This window comes from Haliotis rubra, unplaced genomic scaffold (assembly GCF_003918875.1).
Source record: "Haliotis rubra isolate DU_JTF1 unplaced genomic scaffold, ASM391887v1 Scf753, whole genome shotgun sequence".
Classification (NCBI taxonomy): Eukaryota; Metazoa; Mollusca; class Gastropoda; order Lepetellida; family Haliotidae; genus Haliotis; species Haliotis rubra.
The window spans coordinates 291,955-309,511 of record NW_025767472.1 but is presented as its reverse complement, the minus strand read 5'-3'; the positions used below and the strand labels follow the sequence as shown (position 1 = coordinate 309,511).

Here is a 17,557-nt window from a genome sequence, read left to right as displayed (position 1 = left end):
CGATGTATCGTGGCCCATTTGAAGTATCGTATCGGGATATACGACTATGTAAAACTTTGTATCGATTCACTGTATCGTCGTATCGATGAATCGTCACACCACTACTTCCAATGCTTCAAAACATCAATCTATATTCAAAATATGAGTAATACGTCGAAATTATTGAGCACAGGATCTCATGAAATAATACCCATTCAAAGTATACAGTATATCATGTGCATTCAATTTCTTTACGAATCGGTCCGTAATTATATTATGAGTAAAATATCGAAAAATTTTGGGATGTGTACATTTAAACCGCACTGGTGATTTTCTGTTAGATCCGGGTTAGAATTGCTCGTCAGTGACCCATGTGAAAGGCGACCAACGAGATCTTGTGGTCAGAGTCGGTGATGTTGGTTGATGCACGTCATCGTAAGCGAACTGCACATATCGCTGCTCACTAAGGTCTGTCACTGGATTGCCTGGCCCAGACTCGATTATACACTCTTAAAAAACACACAGAAATAAACCGCATAAATAATGTTCAGATGAATTTATTGCGTTAGTTTAAGAACAATTAGTTCATGTCATTTCAATGATAAAAAGGTAAAAATGTGAAAATTCACACGTCTACAGACAAAGAGTTCGCAGTTTTTATTGATATGTTTCTGTTTACTTGAGTCCACAAGATGGCGTCGAAGTCGGTGCTTTGCATGGCCACCATTGGCACTTACTGCTCGGCACCGTCTCGGCACAGACTGGATAAGTCGACGAAGTCGCTCTTGTCGATTTGTTCTCCAATCTTTCTGCAATGCAATAGGCAGTTCTAAGTGTCTGAGGCGTATTTTGACGTTGACGTACACATCGATCGAGTTCATCCCATAGGTGTCCTATCGGGTTTAGATCTGGTGATCGGGAAGGACATAGCAAAACAATCACGATAGAATTGGCGAGGTAGCGGACCGTGACGCGTGCTGTATGTGGCGTTGTCTGTCTGTCGGTCCTTAATCGAGCATGTGACGAGCAAGGACTCGTTGATGTACCGATTTGCTGTTAAATTGCCCTGAACCACCACTAAATCAGACCTTTGTGTGCTGGACATGGCACCTTACATCATGACACTGTCTCCACCGAATCTCTCGACCTGTCGATGGCAATTAGGGACAAAAACGTTCATTTCTCCGACGGTAAACACGCTGTCTTCCATCTCGCCGGTGAAGAAGAAATCGTGATTCATCACTGAGCCAGACTCGCCTCCAGTTTCTAAGGTTCTACGACACCGACCCAAGCGATTGCGCCGATGGAAGTCTCACAAACAGGGGCGACAATTGGCCTTCTTGGTCGAATTCCAACTTCACGCACTCGTTTTCTGATAGTTTGGTCGGAAATTCATTTCAAATCAGAGATGCGTTGTGCAGTTTCCAAGGCTGTGGCAAGACGATGACGCAACCCGGATGTAGCTGTCCTGGGCTTGGCTGGTAACTCTTTGACGTCCGATCTTGGGCGGAATTGGTCTGCAGGAACGATCTCAAAGGCGACATGTGGTGCTCTGATGAACGTTGAAATATCGGGAAACTGCAGACTGCGACTCCCCAGCTTCAAGGCGGCCGATGGCGATGTTTCGATTGGCGGCACTCAGTCGTGGTATGATCATTTCTTCTTTTCCAGGCAAAATCGGACGACTAAAAATTAAACACAACGTTTGCCTTTTTATAGTGATCGATACCACGTGCTTTTCCGCTCACTTGCACGTGCATTTTGCTTTGCATGTTTTCTTGGTGACGTTTTGGCGAATACGTCTTCAAAAGCTTCTAAAACAAGGGGGGAAGTTACAATTGCCGCGTTTTAACGCCGAAGTGGTTTACAGTCACACAAAGGTGGCGTTTTGGATTGAAATAGTATATTTGTATTGTTTTTGCCGCAGCTACGTGAGTTCAATATTCTCAAAATCACCTATGCGTTTCTTTTTTTTGAAGAGTGTATATACAACGCCGTCATAAACTTAAACGTTGCTTTGTGAGGCTATGAAAGACATTTGTTTGGTGAACTGTACTAGACCTTAACATAACCCTTCCACGGTCATAACAACACTTCGAAAGCTGATTCAATTGACGATTTCGACTTGATCATAAGCATATGTGAAAGAATCAAATAAACTGACGTACAAAAGAAAGTACACACCTGGCGTTTTGGGATTATTTGAAAAGTGTTGTGATTTTGACTGGCAACTTCGCAATTGGGCTGGATATCTGTGGTGTTTTGGCAACATATTAGGAAAGTCTGTGACTTATATATCACTGTAAAAACTCTTTTCAAAACATTTACGTCGCTCTTTGGAAACTAATCCAAAAGCACAAGGTGTGTACTTTCTTTTCCACGTCAGTTTAGTTGTTATACCAGAGGGAAAAGTGAGCGAATCAAGCCCCACCGATGGCTCCCACCAAGACACATGCACAAGCAAGTACATTATTTTACTGATAGAACAGGTAAGCTGTAACTGCCCAAATCGCATCCCAATCCTAAAGTCTTTCAAACCATGTGGCAGTGACTCGAGCTGGCAAATATCGGGCTGGGTTTACGCATTAAAATGCTCACATCCTCAAGCGCTATTACTAATGCTGACGACGCAGTATTGGAACACTTAATTTGAATATAGCTTCTACTGGACAACACAATGGATTCGCACGAAAACTTTGTTTTACACAAAACTGCAAAGGTTATCAAAACGTCTAGCTGAAAATAGTCGCCTGACGAACACACATATCCAACACATATAAATGAGTGAGTGAGTTTAGTTTTACGCCGCACTCAGCAATATTCCAGCTATATGGTGGCGTTCTGTAAATAATCGAGTCTGGACCACACAATCCAGTGATCAACAGCATGAGCATCGATCTGTGCAATTGGGAACTGATGACATGTGTCAACCCAGTCAGCGAGCCTGACCACCCGGTCCCGTTAGTCGCCTCTTGCGACAAGCATTGGTTACTGAAGGTTCATTCTAACCCGGACCTTCACGGGTCCAACACATATGATGGGTATACCATGTAGGTCAAATGGCGTTAAGTTACATTTCTATCATACACGTAATGCATATCAATTCTATGTGTTTTTTTGTTTTTCCTTTTCAGCCGAAATCAAACACTGCCGAATATGATTTTGCGTTTTGTCTGCAGGCATTTGTTCGAATAACTTAAGGGGCGGTGGGGTAACCAAGTGGTTAAGGCGTTCGCTCGTCACCCTGAAGACCCTGGTTCGATTCCCCACATGGGCACGACAGGTGAAACCCATTTCTGGTGTACCCCGGCGTGATATTGGTGAAACATGAATATGTCGCATTGTCGCGCTTTGGTTAATTTTGCCACATTTTGCTTGTTTTTATGAGGGCGACAACGCGACAATGCAACGACGCGACGATGTCCCTTCTTGAATTCCATACAAACTAGATTTAGTCCGCCGTAAGTATGTATACTGAATCAAACTAGGAACCTCACAACCATATATTAAATACGATATGAAAGAAAGGACACAAGAATGTGGTAAGGAGGTTATCATTTATTATCATTTAGTTAAGGTCAATAGGATGAACAGAGAATAATCACAATGCCCCAAATCGGTTCCATGTGGTTACACAATTTATCAATAAAAGACGTAAACAAAGTGTCAAGTCACAAGAAATTAAATCCGATGTTTGAAACGTTCAGACGCGTGTTTGGCCATCCCGTGCTTTTACAACTGCAAAGCAACGCCTCCTCATGGACTGTCTGATGCGTGTTAACACATTACTGGGGAGTCGATGCCATTGTTCCTGCAAAGCAGCACCAAGATCCTGTTAATTCTGGGGTTGGTTCCTGAGAGTGAGCATACGTCTACTAAGAGCATCCCAGATCTGTTCGATTGGATTGAGATCAGGTGACCTTGTCAGCTAGTCAAGAACGTTGATTCCTGCGTTCTGCAGGTAATTCCTGGTCAACAACTTTTATGGTGGAGTCCGGAAAATTTTCAAATATAAGACAGCTATTGGGTATTAGTAAATGATAAACATGTGTACTATTTATATTTATGTGGCAATTTAGTACAATGATAAAATTTGCAATGCATCGGTCCGTTTCTGACACAAACGGACTGTAGTTGATGGGAACATGTGCGATCGAATGCAAGTGCAATGATAAGATCACGTGACCATTGGCACGTGAACACGTATTAGCACTATTGTGGGTGCACGATGTTCGGATTGACTTAAATGTGCTGTGGTGAGTTTTTTCTTAAGTCGATACTTGGGGATGAATATTATGATATCCGAAAACTGTCTACTATAACAATTGGTGCTTACAAATATGAATAGCTAACTTTTTATTTTGACTCAGTATATGCTTCTTGTTTAAAGCTGCACCCAGCAATATTCAAGCTACATGGCAGCGGTTGGTCAATTATCGAGTCTGGACCAGACAATCCAGTGGTCAGCTGAATGAGCATCGATCTAGTTACGATGACCTAGATACGATTCCATGTGTCAAACCAGTCTTTGAGCTTGAAAACCCGATCCTGTTAGCGCTTCTTACGACAGGCATGGATTTATGGAAACCAATTCTAACCCGGAGGTGAGGTGAGGTGAAATTGGGTTTTACGTCGGGCTTGAGAATATTTCGCTCATATGACGACGTGCATGCGTGTGTATGTGTTTGTGCGGCTGCTTGTACTAGCCCAGACTGAAGCTGGTTTTATAGTGCTAGCCCACTGAGATACCATGCCGCAGTGAAGCATGAATACCCCACTCAGACATATTATACTGACTCCGATCCGACCAGTCCTTGCTGTACCCATTAATGCCAAGCGCCAGGCAGGGGCCAACAAGTACCATATTTTAACGTCTTTTGGTTTGACGCGGTCGGGGATCGAACCCGCAATCTTTCGCTCTCCGGGCGGACGCTCTAACCACTACACCACGGAGGCGGCCTCTAACCCGGATCTTCACGGATAGATACAAGCATGGGTGTCTGAAGAGCAATTTCAACCCGGATCTTCACGGGTCTACTCGGCACTAGCTAAATAATGTAAGTAATCTTGAAGGCGACAGAAACCCTAATTCACACCGCTGGGATGTATATAGATAGAATAAGAGGTGGACCTTACGTTGAATAATAAAATCAGTTAGAGTTTGTTATTTTTTCAAATGAACAATTAATGTACCGATGTATTTTACCAAACACCTGGTACCATCACAATATGATGGTGATGCACAAACACGGCTCATGATAAAGCAGGAATCGTACAATCAACGCAGCCTTAAGCACAGAATACGGAAAGCGTTTGTCATTCATTCATTCATTCATTCATTCATTCATTCATTCATTCATTCAAGACACCATTCGGTTTAACATTTAAAAACGTCTGTATAGTAATACCAATTCCACAACTGCCAACGAACGAAACATAAGGATGAATAAATTCACACCACTCACCCGACAACTCTTTTTCTCCTGAAGTACCACATACGCCAATTAATACCAGAATCAGAACCCCAAACTCGTTGGCCATCATGTCGTATTTTCGTTCACCACCGATTCCACGAACCTCTGACTCGTAGTGAAGCTCTCAAATACCCGAACACCGAGATTATGGACGAGAGGTCAGTTATGTATTCGACCTCTCCAACATTCGGAGACACGGACACAATTCTTTTCATATGAGATCAGTGAGGGATGCTAATCATAGGTCATAAAACCTCTCTGTAAACAGGTCTTTGACCCCCCCAGGCCGGAGCGTCATCTCGGGAGAACGTGTGTCAGCAGTATTCCAGCGGTCAGTACCTAATCGAGTCAGTATAGGTCAGTATAGGTCAGACAATCTAGTGATTGATAATATGAGCATCGATCCACGAAATTAGGATACGATGACATGATAACGACCAAGTCACCAAATTTGACTACACTATGTCTGTATGTATGTATGTATGCATGCATGCATGCATGCATGTCTGTCTGTCTGTATGTATGTATGTATGTATACCTGTCTGTCTGTATGTATGTATGTATGTATGTATGTATGTATGTATGCCTGTCTGTCTGTATGTCTGTCTGTATGTATGTATGCCTGTCTGTCTGTCTGTATGTATGCCTATCTGTCTGTCTGTCTGTCTGTATGTACTCCTGTCTGTATGTATGTATGTATGCCTGTCTGTCTGTCTGTATGTATGCATGTCTGTCTGTCTGTATGTAAATATGCCTGTCTGTCTGTATGTATGTATGTATGTATGCCTGTCTGTCTGTATGTATGTATGTATGTAGGTATGTATGTATCTATGTATGTATGTATGTATGTATGTATGTATGTATGTATGTATGTATGTATGTATGTATCGTTCGTTCGTTTATTCTTTCATTCAACCACTCATTCAATCATCTATATATTCTTTTAGGAATTTATTCGAATTCTTCAGAAACGTCCGTCAAAAGGTATCTATCTACCTACCTACCTACCTATCATTCATTCATTTATTTATTCATTCAATCAATCAATCAATCAATCATTTATTTATTCTTTTAGGCATTTATTCAAATTCTTCAGAAACGTCCAACGTCAAAAGAAGGTATCTATCTGCCTATCATTCATTCATTCATTCATTCATTTATTTGGTAACCCATGCTTGTCGTAAGAGGCGACTAACGGGATGCGCAGATCGATGTTCATGCTATTGATCACTGGATTGTCTGGTCCAGACTGGATTATTTACAGACCGACGCAATATAGCTGGAATATTGCTGAGTGTGGCGTAAAACAAAACACACTCACTCAATCACTCACTTACTTCATTGTCAAATAAAACAGTCAGGTAGGTCAAACTAAAAGGACTTTATTACCAGAGGCATTATGAATATACAACACACATAATTACATATTTGATAGATAATATCTATCTGTCTGTTTGTCGATCTGTTTAGCTGTCTATCTATCTATCTATCTATTTATCTGTCTGTCTGTCTATCTGTTTATCTATCTATTTATCTGTCTGTCTGTCTGTCTATCTGTTTATCTATCTATGTATCTAGGACAATCGAACGACATGATGGGAGGGGTTGGGTGGGGTGGTGTTACATTCTCACACCCTCTATATATCTATACCTTCCACCCATACACTGTATCGATACCCTCTACCTACTCACTGTATCTGTACCATGTATCTGTACCCAGTACCCTGGCCATAATCACCTTTCATGGCTTGATTTACATTACTGCACCTCATCCCAAAACTCCTGGTCGACTTCTTCTGCAAAGTAGCTGGACAACAGTATCGTCAGAGGTCATACAGTGACTCAGAGGACACTTCATTGCCCATGACCAGTGACAACATGGCATGAAGCAATAAAGCTGAAAACACGTTCTGAACAAATCCCAGATGAAAGAACGCTTGATACAAACCTTTGTAAAGACTAAACTCTCACTTCAATGAGTGACAATAGAGGACAAAAGGGTCAGATGGCTAAATAGGTCGGTCAACATGATACCCTGTAAACATCACTGTCACCACTGTGCCAAATACAATCGCCATAAACTACGTAGATCGATGCTCATGATGTCAATCAACGGAACATCTAGTCTATAGACACGATTATCTATAGACTGTCCTCACCTGGTGGCGATGATGAGTCAGCATTACAAAACTGACACAAAGATAAAGACAACTGAACGTATTTTTTAAAAATTTAATAAAATATCATGTTATTATAGAAACATTCCATGCTAGTTCCATCTTAGAATTTACCAAGAACCTTAGTTCCAGCTATGGTGAACTGTCCACTTAAAACATTAGAACTCATGGCCTTCTTCTGATGCGGCTGTTGGCCTCCAACGTAGATGTTCATCTTACCTGCAAACAAACACCAACATAAACTGAGGTACAAAAGAAAGTACACACCTGATGTTTTGGGATTATTTTAAACGTTTGTCGATTGTGATTTATCAATAAACATATTTTTTTACACTATTTGAGAGGCATTCTAGTGAGTGAGTGAGTGAGTTTGGTTTTACACCGCTTTTAGCAATGTTTTTTTATTATTTTAAATAATGTTTAATAGTGATGTTTAAGGCTCAGACATTTATGTCAGTTTATACATCAGATGATAAATGCCCTTGTCCAATAAACTAAATCACTATTCATGTATTACAAAAAATGAGAGTATTTTTTATTTTAATTTAAGAAAACATAGGACTGAAAATACTGTCGCCTTTAAACATTTGTCAATGACGACTTTCGATGCAATTGCTCATCGATTTTACATTATCGCTGTATTGACAAATATTGTTATCGACGCTCTTGCCGTTGATCACAAGATTGTCTGGTCCAGACTCGATAATTTATACACCGCCGTCATATAGCTGGAAGGCTGCTGAGGGCGACGTTAAACAACAAACAGAAGCAAACAAAACATATATCTTTCTGTGTACATGTATCTATATAGTTCCTACAGATGCACTGCATTAGTGAGTGAGAATGGTTTTATGCCGCTTTTAGCAACATTCCAGCAACATCACGGCGGGGGACACCAGAAATGAGCTTCACGCATTGTACTCATGTGGGGAATCGAACCCGGGTCTTCGGCGTGACGAGTGAACGGTTTAACCACCACGCTACCCCACCGAACCTACATACTTTATGCTGGAGTGAGTGAATACACTTTTACGCCGCTTTATTCTAGTAATATCCCGGCCGTCAGCGTGACGAGCGAAAGCTTTAACCACTAGGCTCCCCCACAGTCCCGACTTTATGCTAGCACTAACCTGACAGAACCTTCCATCCATCCTTGTCATTCCATACAGCCAGGTTCTTGTGACTGATTGTAAATTTGAAGGTTGCCTGTGATCCATGCCTAACGTGGACTCGCCCGAAGGCAACCAGTTTGTACTTCGGCATGTTCAGAGAGCTGTCCGTCCAAGACACATATGCCTGGACGATCTGAAAACAACAGAAACGAAGAATAACAGTTTGACTAAATCGACAAAGGGAGGTTTTACGCTGTATCGCATTTCTTGAACAATCTGAAACAATTTAAGGTGGTTTTATATAATATCTGCATCCAAACCCGTGAAGATCCGGGTTAGAATTGGTCTTCAGTAACCCATGCTTGTCGTAAGAGGCGACTAACGGGATCCGGTGGTCGGGTTTGCTGACTGGGTTGACACATGTCATTGTCTCCCAATTGCGTAGATCGATGCCCATGCTGTTGATCACTGGATTGTCTGGTCCAGACTCGTCTATTTACAGACCGCCGCCATATAGCTGGAACATTGCTGAGTGCGGCTTTAAACAACCAATCAACCAACCAACCAATCAACCAATCAGACTGCACCCTCGATTATCAGGAGTATTTTTTTGATAAACATCCTTGGCGACAATAACCATGTTTTGGCCTGTTTTAAAGGTGGTCTCGTTCAACAAGCATATGAATCTGTTCGTACTAATGCCTACTGGTGGTTGAGCAATGATCCCCACTGCCTACTGACCACGCGGTCCTCAGTTCAGTAGTGTCTCACAGGACCGGACAGTGGACCGACAGGTGTGCTACACCAAAAACATCCTCAAAAAGTTGAGACAGGGTGACCAATTTTAAGTCGCGGTCAAGGTTATTGCGGGGATAGCGCGTGTGTGCGTGCATGCGTGCGTGCGTGCGTGCGTGCGTGCGTGCGTGTGAATACTGCTGCTTGTAACAGTGCAGACATGTGATGGGGCTGGGGCTGGGGTTGGGGGGCTGGAGCTGGGGCTGTTTAACAAACAAACCCTTCTTAGATACGTTATACTAATTCCGAGCCTGCAAGTCGTTGTAGTAGATTCTAAGTCATAACCATTTAATGGTTAAATGTGCCAAAGCCTGTTTTAATATACTTAAGCGTTGTCGTAATCTCCTATATTCTTAAAACTCCTTTCAGAGTGTATACTTTTTATCGTATAAATTCATTATGTTTTAAGTTTGTATGCCTATGTTTTACCTTTTAAGTATTCTGTATGTATTTATTTTCATATGATATGTTTATGCATTTTTTAAATATTTTTTATATATATTTCTTTTTTAATTTTAATTTTTAATTATTATGTTTATGGTATATACATATGTATGTGTGTGGGTAAACTTTTAGCATATATACAAGTCTCTCGTAACTATTATAGAGTGGCTCATATATTCCTTACACTGCTATATTTTTCCTATTCTACGTGTACTTTTACTGTATATATGAGGGAGAGCGGAAGGTCGCGGGTTCGATCCCCGACCGCGTCATACCAAAAGACGTTAAAATATGGTACTTGTTGGTCCCTGCCTGGCGCTCGGCATTAATGGGTACAACAAGGACTGGTCGGCTCGGAGTCAGTATAATGTGTCTGAGTGGGGTATTCATGCTTCACTGCGGCATGGTATCTCAGTGGGCTAGCACTATAAAACCAGCTTCAGTCTGGGCTAGTACAAGCAGCCGCACAAACACATATACACGCATGCGCGACGTCATATGAGCGAAATATTCTCAAGCACGACGTTAAACCCAATTTCACCTCACCTCACCTCACCTCACCTCACCTCATCTCACCTCACCTCACCTCACCTCACCTCACCTCACCTCACTGTATATACGAGGTGAGACTCAAATAAACTATCTGTCTGTCTGTCTTGTATTCTCTTAACGACGTGCGCCAGGTATTTACAAGAAGACTTCAGGTAATGTTATGTACAGTCGGGGGCGGAGAGGTAACCATGTGCTTAAAGCGTTTATTATGACAGACCGCCGCCATATAGCTGGAATAGTGCTTGCCTGCGGCGTAAAACTAAACTCATTCACTTTTGTACGGCAGTTTACATAGTCCACATGTTTCCACTGACCTCTTCAGCGTCATAGTGACCGGTATTGTGGACGACGACCTGACCCTTAACGTCGCTGCCTGCGTTGACGTTGTGGTTGTACTGGAGACCCGAGTAATGCCAGGTAGTGTATGAAAGCCCGTATCCGAATGGATACAATGGGTCTCCCTTGAAGTACCAGTAGGTGCGTCCATCCATCGAGTAGTCGAGCATTGGCGGAACCTGGAAGCCCGAGACAAAATTATACGGTTTGACTATGGTCCTTCTTCCAACCGTGAAGTTTAAGTTGTCTTGCCAGTGCATATTTTATGAACATTCATAAAGGTTTTATTTTACAAAATCCTGTAAAGGTTTGGTAATGTTTTCATCATGGTTTAAATTATGCTAGCCCTCTGGAACAAAGAGGGTCTTTTTAAAGCTTATTGATATCTTTTTACGTTGACACACATTTTCATATAACCGTTTCACATGACTGTTTCACATAATACATTTTCACATGATCGTTAACATAACATTTGCAAATGAATGTTTCACATAACATATTTTTACATGAATGTTTCACATAGCATGTTTTCACATGACCGTTTCACATAACGTTTTCAAAGGAATGTTTTACATAACGTCTTTTCAACAGTGAACGTTCCACACGACATATTTTCACATGAATGTTCCACACATAAATGTTTTCACATTAATGCTTCACATAACATGTTTTCACCAATGAATGTTCCACACATAACATGTTTTCACATTAATGCTTCACATAACATGTTTTCACAAATACATGTTTCACATAACATGTTTTCACCAATGAATGTTCCACACATAACATGTTTTCACATTAATGCTTCACATAACATGTTTTCACAAATACATGTTTCACATAACATGTTTTCACCAATGAATGTTCCACACATAACATGTTTTCACATTAATGCTTCACATAACATGTTTTCACAAATACATGTTTCACATAACATGTTTTCACCAATGAATGTTCCACACATAACATGTTTTCACATTAATGCTTCACATAACATGTTTTCACAAATACATGTTTCACATAACATGCTTTCACAAATAAAATGTTTCACATAACATGTTTTCACAAATGAATGTTTCACACATAACATGTTTCACACAACATGTTTTCACATTAATGTTTCACATAACATGCTTTCACAAATAAATGTTTCACATAACATGCTTTCGCATGAATGTTGTACATGTCCCACCTGGCTATCACTGGCGGGCACGGTGTAGGGTAACTTAGCAGAGGGCACTGAGTTGGCGCCATCGTGTGTCAGAATCCTCCGGATAGCCTCCCCTGTTTCTTGATGGGGTAGGAAACAGTCAAGTATCGCGGTCACGTGAGGATTGGATGCGGCAAACGAGACTTCCAGTGGTCCACCATTAAACAAGAGTAGCACGATAGGAGGTGCTGAAGCCCGTTTACCAATAATACTCGGACCACCCTGAACTGAAACAAGAGATTAGATTCCTATTGAAACAAATGCATCATCTGAATTTTCCTGTATAAAAAGTACACTTATTCAGCAATTTCAGGGAGACAACAGGGTTTGCGCGGGCTTGAAAAGGCCTGAAATTTGGACATTTTAACCTAAAAGGCCCTGAATTCATTTTAGCTTTGAAAACGCCCTAACCGCCAGTGACTTACCCTAAAAGGCTCTTTATTTAACATGTCAAGTTACGAATTTTACCGGAAACATACATAATCAAATTTCATCGCAAAGCAAAATTTCCCAGTGAAGCTAAGAATTATTTCCCCTTGATGGTCAGTCCAACATTTGACCAACCTTGTGTGTATTCAGCTACTTGTGAGTTATATGTGTCTCTATAGTTTCTTACAATTGTTGATTGGGTCTTGAAAAGCCCATAAAAGGCCTTAATTTGATGGCCTGACAATCTGTACGAACACCAACAATATATTATTTGTATGTTGCTTAGAGCCACACTTTCCAGATAAGCAGCCAGGTAAAAGATAGTATGGACCTGAAGATCGGATTTGACCAAAACTTTACAAACTTCATTAAAACCTTAATACATACGTTACTAAACCCATAATACATGCAAGTTGAAATCAGTCGCCGAAACAATCAAACATCTTGTGGCCCAAAACAGTATTATACTATAGTAGCCATAACCTATAGTAGCCATAAAAGACACTTTTGTTTGTATACTTCAACCTAGCTTATACTTTCATTTGCTTATATCGCCAATATCCTAAAGTGAACGACTGCCTCTGTAGTAGTCATTAGACGTCCGCCCGGAGAGTTTGATTTAATTTTAGGGACAAAACAAAGACGTAAAATATGGTACTTTTGCTGTATGGCGTTCGGAAAGTAATGGGTACAACAAGGACTGGTCGGCTCGGAGTCAGTATAATGTGTACGTATTCTGCTGTCAGTGTAACATTCTAGAGGGCTAGCACTATAAAACCCTTAAGTCTGGGTTAGTACAAGAGCCGCACATACACACACGCGCATGCACGTCGTCATATGAGCGAAATATTCTCAAGCACGACGTTAAATCCAATTTCACCTCACCTCACCTCACCTCACCTCACCTGAAGTGAACATTTAGAGAGTAGCGCTCGTCCACAACGCGATAGTAGCACTAAGACTGTCGGGGCGGTGGGGTAGCCTAGTGGTTAAAGCGTTAGCTCGTCACGCTGAAGACCCGGGTTCAATTCCCCGCGTGGGTACAACGTGTGAAGCCCATTTCTGGTGTCCCCCAGAATATTGCTGGAATATTGCTAAAAGCGTCGCAAAACTCACTCACTCACAACCACTGTCAAAGGTCTATGTAAAATTGTTGCAGTTGCAATCGTCTTAGCGCTAACATCGCTTTGTTGAACGGAGTCTTGATACTAAAGGAAGTCAGGTTCTGTCGCTGGGCTGATCGAACTTCACGGTAGGTAGGTAGGTAGGTAGGTAGGTGGGTGGGTGGGTGGGTAGGTAGGTAGGTAGGTAGGTAGGAGGTAGGTGGTGGTGGTGGTGGTGGTGGTGAACTAGTTTATATTATAGTCACAGACAATACACTTGTTATTACTGAACAACTTAATCATCAGTTATCTCTGACATAGTTCGTACCATGACTGACAACGGCCTTGAGAAGGTCTAGTTGATGTCCCGGCAAACCTGTACTGTGGCGGTCGTGAGTCTCTCGCTCCAGGGTCTGACCTGAGATAATAAAGTTCACATGAACTGACGTACAAAAGAAAGTACACACTTGTTGCTTTAGGGTTGTTGGTTAAGATATGTGTTCTTTTTGGAAGTACATGCACAGTGTTTGTAACTTGCAATTCATCCCTCCCCACCCCCCACCCCACCCCACAAAAAGAAATATATAAATTAAAGTAAAACAAAAGAGGGAAACAATAAGAATAAATATATAATCTCCTAAAATAGTGTACTTTCTTTCGAACAAACCGCCTCCGTGGTGTAGTGGTAGAGCGTCCGCCCGGAGAGCGGAAGGTCGCAGGTTCGATCCCCGACCGCGTCATACCAAAAGACGTTAAAATATGGTACTTGTTGTTCCCTGCCTGGCGCTCGGAATTAATGGGTACAACAAGGACTGGTCGGCTCGGAGTCAGTATAATGTGTCTGAGTGGGGTATTCATGATTAACTGGTATGGTATCTCAGTGAGCTATCACTATAAAACCAGCTTCAGTCTGGGCTAGTACAAGCAGCCACACATACACACGCATGCACGTCGTCATATGAGGGAAATATTCCGACATAAGTCCGACTTTAAACCCCATTTCACCTCGCCTTCTTTTGTGTGTCAGTTTTCAGACTTGAATATTTCCTAGATTATTTTACAACAAACGTGGTTCTTCTCAGGACTTGTTGTCACTGCCGGTATTATATGTTACACATTGTAAACTTACCACCTCCAAGACAAAGGAAAATTGCATCGACACCATTCAGAGCGTTGACGACGCTGTGGCTGTCGAGGTGTTGGCAGTTCACGTCGTTGCAACCAGAGGCAGTGCTGAAGTGATGGGCTAACTGTTTCAGCCCATCAAGAGCACTCTCCACGTACTTGCCATCTGTCCATGCAGCATAGTCTCCTGTCAGTTCCGTTTTATTGTCAGACATGGGGCCGATGACCTAGGCAGAGGTCAAGGTCATCGTTAGTACGCTACGTTTGATAGAAACTCCATCGCAAACTCATACGGCGGCATACTGGTGTAGTAGTAGTAGTAGCAGCAGCAGCAGCAGTAGTAGCAGCAGCAGTAGTAGTAGTAGTAGTAGTACTAGTAGTAGTAGTAGTAGTAGCAGTAGTAGTAGTAGTAGTAGTAGTAGTAGTAGTAGTAGTAGCGTAGTAGTAGTAGTAGGCTACTACTACTACTAGTAGTAGTACTGACAGTAGTGGCAGCAGCAGCAGGTAGTAGTAGTAGTAGCAGTGGTAGTAGCAGCAGCAGTAGTAGTAGTAGTAGCAGTAGTAGTAGTAGTCGTAGTAGTTGTAGTAGTAGTAGCAGTAGAAGTAGTCGTAGTAGCAGTAGTAGTAGTAGCAGCAGTAGTAGTCGTAGTTGTAGTCATAGTAGTAGTAGTAGCAGTAGTAGTAGTAGGAGTAGTAGTAGCAGTAGAAGTAGTAGTCGTAGTCATAGTAGTAGCAGTAGTAGTAGTAGCAGTAGTAGTAGTCGTAGCAGCAGTATTAGTAGTAGTAGTAGTAGCAGTAGTAGTCGTAGTAGTAGTAGCAGTAGTAGTAGTAGTAGTAGTCGTAGTAGTAGTAGTCATAGTAGTAGAAGCAGTAGTAGTAGTAGTAGTAGCAGTAGTAGTAGTAGTAGTAGTAGTAGTAGTAGTAGTAGTCAGTAGTAGTAGTAGTAGTAGTAGTAGTAGTAGTGAGTAGTAGTAGTAGTAGCAGTAGTCGTAGTAGTAGTAGTAGTGGTAGTAGTAGTAGTCATAGTAGTAGTAGCAGTAGTAGTAGTCGTATTAGTAGTAGTAGTAGTCGTAGTAGTAGTAGTAGTAGCAGTAGTAGCAGCAGCAGCATTAGTAGTAGTAGTAGTAGTAGTAGTAGTAGTAGTAGTAGTAGTAGTAGCAGTAGTAGTAGTAGTAGTAGTAGTCATAGTAGTAGTAGCAGTAGTAGTAGTCGTAGTAGTAGTAGTAGTAGTAGTAGTAGTAGTAGTAGTAGTAGTAGTAGTAGCAGCAGCAGCATTAGTAGTAGTAGTAGTAGTAGTAGTAGTAGTAGTAGTAGTAGTAGTAGAAGTAGTAGATGTAGTAGAAGTAGTATACATCAAGTGTACAGAATGTAAAATCATTAGAACACCATACAGCATCATGGCATTCCAGGCAAAAGTGATATTCATTTATTAGGTATGATACAAAGCGGGCAAAGGCGATCCTCCCTTTTAAGACCTAAATGTCTACAGTACTCTATCATCAAATTGTGGTTTGAGCAACAAAATCTACTTAAGAAAACGTGAAACTGTTTTACACTAACACTATTGATATAAAACTCAAAACCTACACCTTCTTTGGGCCCACAATAGAAATCCAATTTGGAAACAAATGTAATACCAGATGAAGTAGTAGCAGTAGAAATTAACCGTGTCGCCTTAGACGCCAAAGTTCGCTGTCGCTTGGGCAAGCGTTAGAAACCCATTTCGTCCCGATTATGCTCGTAGGTCAGTCTAAGTAAACCTAGGCTCAGTATTATTCGTTACACTGCTATACTGAGTCTAACAAAACCTAGTAGAAGGTCGCGTCAGCTAACCTTTTGGACTGACCAATCAGAACACAGCTTACCAAATCGCGAAAGTTAACATTGGCACATACCGTTTGAACTTGTTTGAGTGGCATTTAGAAGTTGGTGAGATGAACAACGAGGAGATTTCTACGGATCATTTTTGCTTTATAACGGTGTTAGTAGCTACACCGAAACGTCGCTCATATTATATTAAAGAAGTTGTATATCCATAGAACTCTCCTTGTTGTTAATACCGTTTGAACCTTTACCTAAAAACTCGAACGATTCCGAATGCTATTTTCCGCACGATCGCTTCCGAGTGATACACCCATAAGCGTATATACTGCATGTCAAATATCTGTGTTTTATGCGGATTTTCGTTTGTTGATAGATCAGTGTCAGCAGAGACCATATTATAGATTATATGGTCTCTGGTGTCAGCGACCAGGGAAGGGAAAATTCAAAAACCGTTTTGTAAGTCCCGCCGAACCCTAACAAGTAGTCATTGTCTGATTGGTTAAATCCGTTCGGCCGTCTCGCGTTTGATTGGACGGTCATAGGTCGCTCAAAGGTAAGCTGACGCGACCTTCTACAAGTTTTTGTTAGACTCAGTATAGCAGTGTCACGAATAATACTGAGCCTAATTTTACTTAGACAGGCTCGTAAGTAGGCACCATCCTCGTGCCACTGGGTAAATATGAGACCTGCACAATTTTAACATGCTGTGACTCACTGGTACGGCCTTAAAAACGCAACTTTACTCAACTTGTGAACGTCAAATGAGCCTTACTCTTTGCATGTATTGTACACAACACGAGCCGACCCTGTCATCCTCTTCAGAACTAACGACAGTTTGTATTCCTACTGCCTACCATAACATGGTATTTCGACTGTTAACCCAAAAATGCTCGACTCGCTCAGCCCTGCTCCCCCTCCACTGAAGTTACGAAAGCCCAAAACCTCCCCCCTTCCCTTCCTCCCATTTTTTACTTTAACCCAGGGATCTGAGCAGATG

At 41.6% G+C, this 17,557-nt stretch overlaps 2 protein-coding genes across 2 annotated transcripts; both read right to left on the bottom strand.

The window, feature by feature from the left end:
- Nucleotides 1–7,721: 7,721 nt before the first annotated feature.
- Nucleotides 7,722–11,038, bottom strand: LOC124260184 (thermostable beta-glucosidase B-like). Its single transcript, XM_046694443.1, has 3 exons — nucleotides 10,848–11,038; nucleotides 8,761–8,935; nucleotides 7,722–7,849 (listed from the first exon to the last, which is right to left on the bottom strand). Exons 1-3 carry the CDS (start codon nucleotides 11,022–11,024, stop codon nucleotides 7,734–7,736), a joined length of 468 nt encoding a protein of 155 aa, XP_046550399.1. The 5' UTR covers nucleotides 11,025–11,038; the 3' UTR covers nucleotides 7,722–7,733.
- A 162-nt stretch (nucleotides 11,039–11,200) lies between these two features.
- LOC124260189 (putative beta-D-xylosidase) lies at nucleotides 11,201–17,434 on the bottom strand. Its single transcript, XM_046694449.1, has 5 exons — nucleotides 17,333–17,434; nucleotides 14,741–14,963; nucleotides 13,940–14,029; nucleotides 12,062–12,306; nucleotides 11,201–11,218 (listed from the first exon to the last, which is right to left on the bottom strand). The coding sequence occupies exons 1-5, from the start codon at nucleotides 17,339–17,341 to the stop codon at nucleotides 11,201–11,203; spliced, it is 585 nt and encodes a 194-aa protein (XP_046550405.1). The 5' UTR covers nucleotides 17,342–17,434.
- Between the last annotated feature and the right edge of the window lie 123 nt (nucleotides 17,435–17,557).

Coding starts and splice junctions, on each gene's coding strand:
- LOC124260184 (XM_046694443.1), bottom strand. CDS start 11,024: ATGGATGGACGCACCTACTGGTACTTCAAGGGAGACCCATTGTATCCA. Junction 8,936..10,847: donor GTCACTATGACGCTGAAGAG/GTCAGTGGAAAC, acceptor TGTTGTTTTCAG/ATCGTCCAGGCATATGTGTC. Junction 7,850..8,760: donor TGGATGGAAGGTTCTGTCAG/GTTAGTGCTAGC, acceptor GTTTGTTTGCAG/GTAAGATGAACATCTACGTT.
- LOC124260189 (XM_046694449.1), bottom strand. Junction 14,030..14,740: donor TTTCCTTTGTCTTGGAGGTG/GTAAGTTTACAA, acceptor TTATTATCTCAG/GTCAGACCCTGGAGCGAGAG. Junction 12,307..13,939: donor CAAGGCCGTTGTCAGTCATG/GTACGAACTATG, acceptor CTCTTGTTTCAG/TTCAGGGTGGTCCGAGTATT.